A 13,535-nucleotide genomic window follows, 5' to 3' on the forward strand; every position below is an offset into this window, starting at 1 on the left:
CTTCTTTTCATTTGTTTTTCCTTTTGATGTAACAGTGTGTCAGGACAAGAAAAATCACATTTCAGTCCAGGAAGTTCTAGTTTTGTAACAATGCTGTTTATAACCCTTCAATTCTTCGACGTTGGCGAAACTGCCGATAGTTTTGTATGCCACAATACCCAATACAAACGTTCTCCAGCACTGGAGATGGATAATCCACGCAGTGGGTTGAGACTGTATTCCTGGCCAATCAGATCAGTCAGCCAAAGTTGCCACGCCCCGTCTTGGACCATGATCCCCCAGTCTTGACTGATCTCGCCATGAAGACACATCTAGAACTTTTGGCTCCTGGGCAGGTATAGTTCCTTTCCATTAGGGGGGGATTTTTTCTAGTAGCTGAAATTGCTTAGTTTAAAAGTTAATTAGAGATAATTTAATTCAATTTAATTGACCACTCAAAATTTCCTTGCTAAATTGTAAAACTCAGGAAGTCAGATTCCTACAGGGGAAACCTCCCCCACTTAAAAGGGGGAAATCCCTAACTCCCCTCCCTAACCAACCCCAGCCACCTTCCAACAGCCGGCAGCCGCCTTAAACAAACGGGGGGGAGGCTCGGGCAGCCCCTCGCGTTTAAAACAAACAAACAAAACAAAACAAAAACAAACAAACAAACAAAAAAAAAGACAGAAAGGCAGCGCAGCTCTTTGTTACAACCGCACGTGGCATAGGCAGCCTTGTTAACACATGCGCAGTAGTTTCCTGGCAGCGGCGGCCATATTTTTTGTCCAAACAGGGGAGTTAAAGTTCCTTAAGGAAGCTAGGTTCAGCCGCTGGAGTGAATAATAGGCAAGCAGTACTGGGGTACTAAAGCATCTATTAGTCATTCAGAGACATTCAAATCAGACACATAGCTACTGATGCCAGGACTTGGTGTCTTCTACCTAAAGTAAATAAGAACCTTTCATAACTAACTGGGTTTAGTTGCCTTTGGCTCCTTCCAGACTTCGGGTCCCCCATTAGTGGCCCGTACGCCTCTGGATTTAGTGGTGGGTTCCAGGCATCCCCAGTCGCGTGCCTGTCCTTACCCACCATAGTCAAGCCGGGTTCCAGGCATTCCCATTAGCGTGCCTGTTCTTATCCGTGCACAGTGACTAACTCTGACAATTTGGCAGAGTCTGCTCCTGAGTTCCAGACGCCCCCAGTAGTGCGCCTGTCCTTACTCAAAGTTGGAGCTCTCCTACTACCTGGGTCCCCCCTATCGCGGCCCAGCGTTAGTGGAGAATGGAGGAAGCAATCATTCCCTCCACTGGAGCCCCGCCTTCATCCTCTGGAGCACCTGCTTCAGAGGATTCGGAATCCTCTGCAGCCCCTAGAAAGGCTGCAAGGAAGTCATCAAAGAAGGCTGACAAACAGGCAATCAGAAGACACCAAGCCCTAGAAAAAGAGTTCGACAGAGCCCAGAAAAGGGCCAGAATTGAAAATAGGCAGAATGGGGGAATAGGTCCTGATCTACCGCTGGGTCTCCCTTCATCCCCACGGGCCATTTGGTCATTAGGGAGCTCATCACAGTCCCAAACAGAGGGTGGGATAGGCGAATTCTCATCGCTCTCCCGATCCCCCTCCCCACGGAGGTTACAGGAAACCCCGAGGACCATGCTAACCACAGCACCTGCAGGGTCGCAGGCAATGGTCACTCCTCCTGCATTGACGGGGGATCTGCTAGCTACCCTAATAGCACAGGCAGTGGACCGTGCATTTGAGGCCAGGGCTCAAACTTCAAAAGCCAAGTCTCTAGGACTTAGAACGAGGCATCGGGAGGAAACGGAGGACCATCAGGACCTCTCCTCCGTCTCAGACTCGTCGGTCTCTGAGGAAGCTTACCTGGACCAGCCAGGTACGTCACAAGGGATTCAAATGTCTGAGGAGGAGGAGGACACCTCACCTCAAGGGCCGTCCTTCAGCGGCCTGTTTAACCCTTCTCTTTTTGTTACTATTCTGCGCAAGGCTGAGGCCACAGCCCATCTGGGGCATGGGACACCAGCGGAGCCTGTCACAGTTGACACGGAGGCTGAGCCGACGTTCGCCGAAAAGGTAACCACTCAACACCGCATACCATGCCCGACCATGTTCCTAAACACAATAAGGAAACAGTGGGCAGCGCCAACCTCCCTACCGCTCCTAGCAATGCGGAGAGGAAGCTATTTAACGTAGCAAGGGAGCTAGAGGGAACATTGGAGGTGCCGGTGGTGGACGAACCCATAGGTCCCCTGATATCGGACACGGCCATATCAGGAGATTTTGCTGAGGCTCTTAAAGCCGAGGACCGAAAGAGTGAGTCCAACTACAGGAGAACGCACCAGGCAATAGCTTGGGCTACCAGGGCGTCTACCTCCACGTCCTTTTTCACCAGAGCCACACTTTGTTGGCTCCGTGAGCTACAGGGCCGGGTTCCCAGGGAAGATATACGCACTCATCAGGAACTCAGCAAAATGGTAGCGGCCACGGAATATGCGTCGGACGCAACACTTTTAGCGACCAAGTTTTCAGCCAAGGCAATGGCGGCAAAAAACACGAGCAGGCGCATCCTCTGGCTAAAGAACTGGCAGGCGGATACCAAATCCAAGTGGAAATTGGCTTCGGCTCCGTACCAAGGGGCAAAGCTGTTTGGTGAGGCACTAACGCCATAACTGACAGAGAACAAGGACAAGCGCAAGGTCCTTAAACACATGCTTAAAAGGCAGGACAAGAGACCCGGCTCCTGGGGAAGGAAACAATCCTTTCGTACGGAAGCCAGGGTCAACTACTTTCAATATTCCCAACCCTTCCAAGCTAGACAGGATAGGGAAAGACAGGGGGACAGACAGAACACAAGACATAGGCAAACACAGGGAAGACGGCCCTTTCGGGGGAACAACCGCCCCTTCCGCCGTACCAGATGACTCCCGCCCAGACCTTCCCATAGGGGGCAGACTAGCAGGGTTTGCTCCCCAGTGGGAAGAGACCACCACGGACGTATGGGTCAGGAACACCATACGTCATGGTCTATCTCTAGAATTTCTCTCAAAGCCCCCGAACCGCTTCCGCCCGTGCCCCTGTCCCACAAACCCAACAAAGAGAAGGCTCATGAACGAGGCCGTTCAGCACCTTCTAAACATACGGGCCGTAGAGCCGGTGCCTATGAACCAGAGAGACCAGGGGTTTTATTCTATCCTCTTCGTGGTCCCAAAACCCTCGGGGGGTTGGAGAGCCGTTTTGGATTTGAAAAGGCTAAATTTCTACATAAAATACCGCAAATTCAAAATGCAGACACTACGCTCCATCCTTGGAAGCGTAAGGAAAGGGGATTTTCTGGCATCGATCGACCTCACGGAGGCATACTTGCACATCCCTATCTCTCTGGCTCACCGCCGCTTTCTACGGTTTGCCTACAGGGGGCACCATTTTCAATACAGGGCACTTCCATTCGGCCTGTCATCAGCGCCCAGGGTGTTCACCAAGATTCTGGCGGTTCTGGCAGCACAACTAAGAAACGTACCAGTCAGAGTCCAGTGCTACCTGGACGATATTCTAATCCAGTCATCGTCCGCCCAGCAGTCTCGGGCGGACCTAAAGTTAGTGATAAAAATGCTGCAGGACCACGGCTTCTCGGTGAACTTTCCAAAGAGCCATCTAACCCCAACTACGAGAATACTCCACCTGGGAGCGGTCATAGACACAAAGGAATGCAAGGTGTACCTATCACAGGAACGCCTCAGCAGCATAAAGAAAGCCGTAAAACAGGTAAGCCGCGGTCAGTCAGTGACGCTGGTCTGCCTCTCCCAGCTGCTAGGGAAGATGATATCGACCATAGCAATAGTTCCTTGGGCAAGGCTGCACTCAAGAGAACTGCAATGGTTCATGCTCCCGTTTCAGAGACAACAAATCAGTGCATCCCGGAAGAGGGTAGGCATACCTCTGAGAGTACGACACTCCCTCAGGTGGTGGCTATCTCCAGCTCTCCTCAGGGGGTCCCCCTTCAGGGAACCAGACAGAGTAGTAGTCACAACAGATGCGAGCTTATTCGGCTGGGGAGGCCACTTGGGGACCAAGTGGACACAGGGCCGCTGGTCAGCGGTGGATCTCCGACACAACATAAACTGGCTCGAGCTGCGGGCTATTCACCTAGCGTTAAGGCATTTTCACAGCAGCATAAAAGGCAGGCACGTACTGGTCCTGACGGACAACGTGACAGCCAAGGCCCACATAAACCGTCAGGGGGGCACACACTCTCGCTCGCTCTCGGCCGAGGCCCTCCTACTGGGGGCCTGGGCGGAACAAAATCTGGCCTCCATAAAGGCCGACCACATATCGGGGGAGGCAAACATCCAAGCAGATCTGTTGAGCAGATCAACAATAGATCACTCGGAGTGGCAACTACACCCGAGGATCTTCAGGGAGGTCTGTCACCGCTTCGGGCTTCCCCAGGTGGACCTTTTTGCCTCTCCTTCCAATGCCCACCTAACTCGCTTCTTCTCCCGATTCCCATCCAAGGGAGCAGAGCAGACGGACGCGTTACGGAGCCCATGGCCAAGGGGGCTCCTGTACGCGTTTCCACCCTTACCTCTCCTTCCGGCGGTAGTACGCAAGATTCTGCGGGAAAGGGCCGAGGTAATCCTTGTGGCCCCTTATTGGCCAAGGAGACCTTGGTTCGCAGACTTGAGGAGTCTCTCCCGCACGAATCCATGGCGGATTCCTCCGGAGAGGATCTCCCTCAAGCAGGGGGAGATCTCCCACCCAGAGCCACAATGGCTACAACTAGCCGTCTGGCTCTTGAACGGTCAATTTTAGCCAAGGGGGCTTGCTCACAGGGTGTAATTAGGGTCATACAGGCATCAAGGCGCCCCTCCACGAACCGTATCTACGAGGCCACGTGGAGAAGCTTCCAATCATGGTGCTCTAAACAGGAATTGTTACTCGAAGGGATCACAATTCCCAAGATCCTAGAATTTTTACTAGATGGCCTAGAGAGGGACCTCTCGCCAAACACACTGCGCAGGCAAATCGCCGCCCTCTCAACTATACTTTCTGCCAGCCCCGGTGAATCCTTGGGCAAGCATCCCTTAATACGATCCTTCCTCACGGGGGCTGCAAACATCAGACCGCCAACCGTGCATAGGTATCCATCGTGGGAACTACCACGAGTACTACAAGCTCTTACCAGAGCGCCCTTCGAACCACTCAAAACATGTGACATTCGCTATCTGACCCATAAGGTAGCATTCTTGGTAGCCATCACGTCAGCTCGGCGGATATCCGAGTTAGCTTCTCTCTCAATGAGGAAGGACCTGTGCCATTTTCACAGGGACAAGGTAGTCCTAAGAATAGACCCTTCATTCATTCCAAAGGTCAACTCCCTTTTTCACAGATCACAGGAAATAGTCCTACCAGACTTCTGTCAAAACCCAGCTCATCCCCTGGAACAACAATGGCACACCTTGGACGTACGCAGGGCACTAAGACATTACATTTCACGCACAGCGGAATTCCGACGCTCGGAAGCGCTTTTCATATCCTTCAACCCTGCTACTAGGGGCCGGAAGGTCTCGTCCTCTACCATCGGTAGGTGGATTAGGGCATGCATCACGGGGGCATACCAGGCGGAGTCCTTGCAAGTCCCCAAGCATATCACGGCCCATTCCACAAGGAGTGCTGCCACCTCAGCAGCATGGGCCATGCAGGCTTCTATTGAAGAGGTATGCAGGGCAGCCACTTGGGCCTCGCCCTCTCCATTCATTCGTCATTACAAAATCGACAGGTACTCCTCTGCAGAGGCCTCCTTCGGTAGGAGGGTTCTCCAGCAGGTGCTAGACCAAAGTTGCACACGGGACCAGTCTATTCCCCAACCCAAGGGACAATAGGCTTTGGTATGTCCCACTGCGTGGATTATCCATCTCCAGTGCTGGAGAAGGGGCGTTGACTTACCTGAACGCCTTTTCTCAGCACGGAGATGGATAATCCACACCCACCCTTATAGACTAGAATAATAGGGTATATTTAGTGGAGCCAAAACGTCTTACTGTCAGTCAATGGCTGCGCTCGAGTCAAGACTAAAGGATCATGGTCCAAGACGGGGCGTGGCAACTTTGGCTGACTGATCTGATTGGCCAGGAATACAGTCTCAACCCACTGCGTGGATTATCCATCTCCGTGCTGAGAAAAGGCGTTCAGGTAAGTCAACGCCCCTTTTCTAGCACGTCGTGTTGGGTACAAGTCTCCCCACATTGTTTAAAACTCTGCCACTTTTTTCCTGGGGTTTTCTTTTCCTTTCAAACTTCATGTAAATGCTGAGCTTCCTTTAACGAGGGCAGAATTTGATTCGTAGGATAGAAAGATGTCATTGTATTTTGTGTATTTTGACACACAAAAAAAGCACCTGGGTGTTAAAATAAAACTCCTCCCATTTTCTCCTGGCAGAAATTAGACTTCCCTTTGTCAAAATGTGTTTAAACTTATTAACAAAACACATCAGGTCCTTAAGTCTCCCTGCTTCAATCTTTCGATAACACCCGTGTCTCTTTCCTAGTTCTTGGGCTGGTATCTTATTCTTTGATCTGCTTTAGATCCAAGACCGATGATATACAACATTCCCCAAGATATATGTTATGTCAGGAGCACGGTTAAAATGTTTCTTGTATGGCTTTGTATGTGAAAAACCACATTAATGCAACGCTGGGTTATAAACGAGTAGGAAATAGGAAGGTACAGCGGAAAATATATATACTAGTATTGGGACAGTCATATAATTTACACGAGGCTAGAGCTACTATTACAGGTCCTGGTTTTGCCTCTCCTGAGCTAGCATTGTGATGTCAGTGACATTTGCCTGTCACAATTCCTTGGAAGTTTCACATAATGCTTTAGTCCGGGACTTAAGCACACAGCTTTTTAACACCTGACTACGACCTTGTGATGGATGGGCTGAAGGTTAGACAAGTAGTTTTTTCAAATTTGTAGTTGAGGGCTCCTTTTCAAGTCTCCAACAGTAAGTAGGGGAAAACCGTTACTAACATACCTGAGATGAAAAATAGTACATTTTAAACAGCGACAACAACAACAACAAGACTCAGAGGAATAGCCTGATTTTTCTCCAGGTTAATACCAAACAATTTCATCCTCAAGTGGACCGCATATTTGTCCACAGGGATGCCCCAAAATTACCTTACATCAATCGTATATAAAACTGGCAAGCGTTCAGAAATTCTGCCTTAGTATATATATCTGGTTTATCAAATTTCAGCACATTTAATTTTGCCAACCAGCTTCTTAAAACGTTTTAATCAAGAAGCCAGTTGTCATTGGAATTAAAAGTTTATAAAGATGTTTTGGGCCATAAATTTGAGCCTCTTGCCCTTCATCTGGAGGGATGGGACTGGATTCTTTCGGTATAGGCAATCCTCGTTTAGCGACTGTCTTGTACAGCAACCATTTGCCGTTACGATGATGTAACTTTGCAACCTGTCCTTGCATTTATGACTTGCCTACAGCAAAGGACAGCTATAATAAGATCATAAGTACAGTTGCAGGTTCACTTAGCGACTGCTTGACTTAACCAAGTTGCCGGTCCCAATTTTGGTCACTAAGTGAGGGCTACTTGTGTTGAATGTTAAGGGTAACAACAGAGACCCGTAACTAGATCACTAGTTCTACCACTATCCCTCAAAATGCACATTAAGCCTCTTAAGGACTTATGGGAGAGTTCATGCTGTTTTCTTAACCAATCATCTTCCAGGATTTTTTTTTATCTTTCTAATCTAGCCTGCAGTCCACGTATTTCCTGGTGGTCTCCCATCCATCCAAATAGTAATCAGGCCCAGTCCTGCTTACATTAGTGGCCAAAATTGTGGAAACCTTTGGGAAAAGTATTTTTGAGGTCTGATGCCTGGCTAATAACACCACTTTTTTTGGAGTAGTGCCATAAAATTATATATCAATGGAAAGATAATTTAATCAAGAATGTAATGCAGCAAAGGCTGTTCAATTATCTGTACTGCATTCTGTGAAAAGTTATAGCCAAATAACCAGAAAAAGGAAGCACAACTTGCTTAGGTTGATCTCAGGTAGCTTTCCTTCATCCGATTGCAGCCAATGAGCATGAGCGTTTAGAGAGCCAATCGGGTGTCATCTTGTTTTGGCAATGAGCCAATCAGATCACGGTAGGATCCAGTTATTGGTGCCATGTATTGAAGCTGAGAGGAGGACATTTGTCAGTGTGTTATGTGATCGCCATCAAGTTGGTTGGGGTTTTTTTTGTGAGCTTGTAAAATGTCATAAAATTAAAGTCATGGTGCAAAGAGTTGACTGGTCACCCAGAAAGCAGTGTAAAATAGTATTATTAAGTGAACAGGGCTACAGTTATAAAGAAATGAGAAGAAAAATGGGTGGAAACGTAACCAAAGGTGGCATTTCTACCGTACACTTTTCCCAAAAAGGTTTCCACAATTTTGGCCACTACTGTAGCTTCCAACCCCAAGAATTGTCTCCTGCCGCGGCATTAAATCCCCTTAATAAATTGGAATTTGGCTCGGACAGTATTGATCAAAGTCAGGGACTGCAGCCCAAAAAACCCTAGCCACCCCAAGACCTTTGACAGACACATTTCAACCCACCCCAGGGAAGTTCTGATTTTCTCCAGAAGTGTTTCTCTGCCTCTTCCAGATGTTTAGGACTTCAGCCCCTTTTGTGACCGATGGGGGGGGGCAGATGGTGGGAAGGTTAAAAGTCCGAACATCTGGCAGACACAGCTGGTCTGCTTCTGCAGCTGTTGCTCAAGTAGTAGCCACGAGGATGGGCGGTTAAGAAACATGAAGTATAAGTAAATAAAATAATGTTGGCGTAGTAGAGCATGACAACAGGCAGAGCTTTCTAAATAATTTGCTTAAAGCGCTTTTTAAAAAATAAAAACCAGTGTAATCATTCACACAATTAAGGCTTTGTATACAGATAGTCCTCGACTTACAATCAATTGTTTGGCGGCCATTTGAAGTTACTGTGGCGCTGAAAAAATGGGACTTAACAATCCGTCCTTGCCTTAATGACCATATCAGCATAACACACACAGTTTACCTCAGGGGTCTTCAAACTTGGCCCTTTTGTGACTTGTGGACTTCAACTCCCAGAATTCCTCAGCCAGCTTGCCTGGCTGAGGAATTCTGGGAGTTGAAGTCCACAAGTCCTGAGAGGGCCAAGTTTGAAAACTCTGATATAAACTTCAAGAAGAGTGGACTTCAACTCCCAGAATTCCTCAGCCAGCGTGCCTGGCTGATGAATTCTGGAAGTTGAAGTCCACTAGTCATAAAAGGGCCAGGTTTGAAGACCCCTGGTTTACAGGATCAAAATTCGGGTGTTCTGCAACCGGCATGCCTTTACGACGGTTGCGTCACCCCCGGTTTGTGAGGTTGCCATTTGCGATCTTCCCAGACAGCGTCTGACAAGCAATGACTATGAGAGAAGCTGGTTCCACTTAATGACCGCATGATTTACTTAGCAGCCGCAGTAATTCACATAACCGTCATAGCAGCAAAACAGGCCGTAAAAATTCCCCGGGACTCATTTAACCACCGTGTGGCTTAGCAATGGAAATTCTGGTCCCCGATTGACGTCGTAAGTCGAGGGCTAGGTGTGCAAGTAGCTCTCGACTTAACAGCAGTTCATTTAGTGACTGCTCAGAGTTACAACGGCACTGAAAAAAAGTGGCTGAGGATTGTTTTTCCACACTTACGACCGTTGCAGCATCTCTGGGGTCACATGATCAAAGTTCAAACCGTTGGCAACTGACTCACGTTTATGACGGTTATGTCATCAACTGTCCTCTTGTGCTTGTCTCTTCATGCTGCCCCCGCCCGCCTCTTCGGAAGATGAGGACCAGGAAGCTGCTGTATCCCACCGAAAAGGTCTGGGTGGACAAGCATAAGTACGACGAGGCCGAGAGGCTTCACTACGAGCGAGAAGCAGCTTTAGCTGCCTCGGCTGCCAGGCCTGGCCAGGAGCTGGTCGCCGTCAACGGCTTCTGCCACGAGGAGCGTGCCGAGGAAGAGTTGCAGGCTGAGCTGCGGCGGGCAGGGAGTGGCAAGAAGCAGAAGAAAAGGAAGTGTTCCCCCAAAGCCAGGTCTTGGGACCCCCAAATAGATCCTGTCTTGGTGGGGCTGCTGGCTGACCACGTATGGTTTGACAAGCCGCGCTTTGACCAAGCGGAATCGGCCTACCACCTCAAGCTCGCCGACTCGTTGCCCACTCTGCCCTCGGTGTGGCTTCAAGATGTGGAGCCAGCTGCTGCGGTGCTTCGGCCCGAAGACGCCGTCCAGGCGGACGCCGAGCTCAGCAGAGACCCGGCCTTCTTGCGCTGCAGCCACGGCGGCCTCACGGCGTGCCACCACGTCGTCCAGGACGTGTGGCTGAACAAATTCCACTTTGACGACGCCGAGAAGGTCTTTGTCGAACAGTCGCAACTTCTGACGTTCCCCTACTTGCTGCAGCCGCCCTCGCTCCTGAAGCTGGCCAGTGCCGGGCCCGTCACGCCGGACGAGGGCTACGTGACGGCCCTGGCTACTCCTTCCACCCCAGCCCACGTGGCCGATGCGGTGGTCATCCCGGCAGACGACGCAAACCAGACGGTGAACGGCAAACCTCCGGGCTCCGGTTTGCGAGCTCTGCTGTCGGAAGTTTGGCTGGAGAAGCCGATTTACGACGACGCCGAGCGGTGCTTCTACGCCAACATGTTTGATGGCCACCCTCCCGGAAAGGTGAGGCTGCAGGAACGTGGCCACGTGGATCTCCCCAGAAAGGGCCGGAAAGAGAAGAAGAGCCGGAACAGCCTAAGGAAGCAGCCTCCGGGCAAGCGGGGGAACACCACCGCCGCTGGGGCACCGATGCCGCAGGAAATTTCAGCAGCTGCACCACCACAACCTCCCGCCTGGCACTTTATGCACCCGGACACGGAATCTTTGTGGTTCAGCAAACCCACGTACGACAACGCAGAAGCCGCCTTCTACGCCTCCCTTGCCCACGAAGAGGCCAGCAGACTGTCTGAAGCCACGCAAGCCGCAGCCACACAACCCACTGCCCAGCCTCCGAGCGCACCAGAGCCTGAATCTAAGTAGGAAAAAGCATGTGGTTGTGGGCTTTCGGGCTGGTGGTGGGGGTGGATGTTCTCAGTCCCAACAGCATAGCTGTAAAGAATCAGCCTCAGCATGCAGAGGACCTGGAATGTGTTGTCGTTGTGCTGTCACAGCCAGGGCTGGTTGTGACAAGGAGCATTATAGGGGGGGGGGAAGGAAATTAACCCTAATGTTTTAGGGCAGGGGTTCTCAACCTTGGCAACTTTATAAGAACTTGTGGACTTCAACTCCCAGAATTCCTCAGCCAGCTTTGCTGGCTGAGAAATTCTGGGAGTTGAAGTCCACAAGTCTTAAAGTTGCCAAGGTTGAGAACCTCTGTTTTAGGAGAACCTAGAACTAAGGAGAAATTTCCTGACAGTGAGAACAGTTAACCAGTTGGGACAACTTGTGAATGCTCCAACGCTGGAAGCTTTTAAGAAGAGACTGGACAGCCCTTTGTCTGACACAGTGTAGTTTTTCCTGCCTGAGCAGGGGGTTGGGCTAGATGACCTCCACGGTCCCTCCCAACTCTGTGGGTTCTGTATTCTGGGAAGGGATTCCCGTTGTTCCAAAGTTAAGGGCAGGGTTTGAAAAGAGGTGGTCTCTTGCCTGTGGTGTTTGGGTCGACTTGACAGTTTTGTGCCCAGGGCATTCCTGTTAGTTCATGTGGGATGAAAGAGTTTCGTTCGGTGAAGCTAGATCAGCGGTTCTCAACCTGTGGGTCGGGACCCCATTTGGGGTCGAACGACCATTTCACGGGGGTCGCCAAACAACACAGTCCGCCATTTCCCCCCCCTTTTTCTTAGCTGTGCTACTCCCTTTTATTCTATTGGCTTTTGAAAGCCAATAGAAGAGACTCTCTTGAATAGAGTCTAATTCTATTGGCTTTCCAAAGCCAATAGGAATTGTCCAGGCTGTCTCTGCCCTGCTGAGCCTGCCAAAAGTCCCAGTCTGCAAATGGTGCTGCAAGTTGTCTGCAGCGAAGGCGAGCTGTCTGGAAGCTTCCACCCCTCCCTACTAAGCAACTATTAAAAATGTAAGTAAAAGAAGGCCAGGGGTGGGAGGTGGGAGGCCGGCGGGCGCAGGGAGGGTTGCTGACGCACGTGTGGCCCGGCGGGTGCCTTACCTCCCTTGGGCTGGGCCAGCTGGTGGCCCAGCCGGTGGTCGGCCTGCTCCGTCTCTGTCGCTTGCCAGCTACGCCTCGGCCGGCGCAGGGGGCGACACCACGCATGCACGGCGCTCCCGGGCAGGAAAAGTCCTCAACTTAAGACCGGTTGGGTAGTCCTCGACTTACGACCGGTTGGGGGTCGCGGCATTAAAAAGGTTGAGAACCACTGATCTAGATTGTAAAAGACCCCCCACCCCTTAATGCTTGTCTGCATGTCACGTGTTGGTTGCCTGCTTAGCCTGGTCTCACTTGGGTGTCAAATTTGGGGTCACCCGAGTCTCGCCCTCTACAAAAGCCAGGCCCTCGGTGGCGGGATGGGACAACTTGCCGCAGCCAACTTGCCACGGGACAGCTTGCCACACCTTGTCGCTGCGGGACAATTCGACAATTCAATTTAATTATTTAAAAATAAGCAATAAAGAAAATATTTCAGTTTTTGTCATTCCCCTTCTGTCCCTCCTCTGTCATCCTTTCTGTAAGGATTCCATTCCACTATTTCTTCGACGTTAGTGTAAGTCCCGTCCGTCAGCGAGTTGTCCCACGATGATGAGTTGGCTGTGGGGAGTTGTCGCACAGTGAGTTGGCTGTGAGGAGTTGCCTGCGGCAAGTTGTCGGAGACCCCCCCCCTTGGTGTGGTGTTTGTTTGTAGAACTGAACCCAAACTGCTGCTTCATCAGAGGGAGACCAGTGTCTGGAGGTGTTTTGAAGGATACAATGGCCTGGATACTTGGTGGAGTTTTACGCAGGGAGGTAATGGAATAAACCAGATTTTTAGATGCCTCTGAAATGGACTTTTGGTGGTCTTCGTGGTATTCTTTGCTGCATGCCATCTCTCGTTTAGTAAGCAACTCTAATGCCAGCTGATGCGCTGTGATAGGTTTTTAAATCTTTTGCCCTGTGATTTTATTTGCCCTTGTTATTCGTGGTAATCCAGTTGTCCTACTCCCCTTCCAAGTTCCCACCCTTGTAGACAGCATTTATCTCCTTGGCTGCTGAATCCCAACCCCACATCCAGCATTTTATTACCATATGCATTTTTGTTTTTTTGTTTTTTAAAAAAATGCTTCTCTTCAAGAGGCAAATTCAAGGTTGAGAGGTTTGAGATTCTTGCTTATCTTTCAACTACCAGGCAGACCGATAACGGGGAAACAGTTTGGGAACTGGAACAGTTGTGTGCTTTTGTTCAATCCCTTAAGTGCCTTATCAGTGGAGGCCTGTTCAGAGCGTACTGAGACGGTTGGGTTTCCGCTAAACCC

General features: G+C 50.2%; 1 protein-coding gene across 2 annotated transcripts in view; it reads left to right on the forward strand.

Moving 5' to 3' along the window:
- EEF1D (eukaryotic translation elongation factor 1 delta) overlaps nucleotides 1–13,535 on the forward strand; it is a 51,633-nt gene that overhangs the window by 6,733 nt on the left and 31,365 nt on the right. The window contains exons 1-2 of one of the 2 annotated variants that reach the window (XM_039368716.1): nucleotides 6,913–6,942; nucleotides 9,873–11,110. The exons of the other annotated variant lie outside the window; for it this stretch is intronic. Coding sequence (XP_039224650.1) covers nucleotides 6,928–6,942; nucleotides 9,873–11,110 — 1,253 coding nt within the window. The 5' untranslated portion in view covers nucleotides 6,913–6,927. Of the gene's footprint in view, nucleotides 1–6,912; nucleotides 6,943–9,872; nucleotides 11,111–13,535 lie in introns of those variants that run through there. 2 annotated transcript variants of the gene reach the window in all.

Source organism: Crotalus tigris, unplaced genomic scaffold (assembly GCF_016545835.1).
Source record: "Crotalus tigris isolate CLP2741 ecotype Arizona unplaced genomic scaffold, ASM1654583v1 scf7180000020908.629646, whole genome shotgun sequence".
In the NCBI taxonomy this organism is placed as follows: domain Eukaryota; kingdom Metazoa; phylum Chordata; class Lepidosauria; order Squamata; family Viperidae; genus Crotalus; species Crotalus tigris.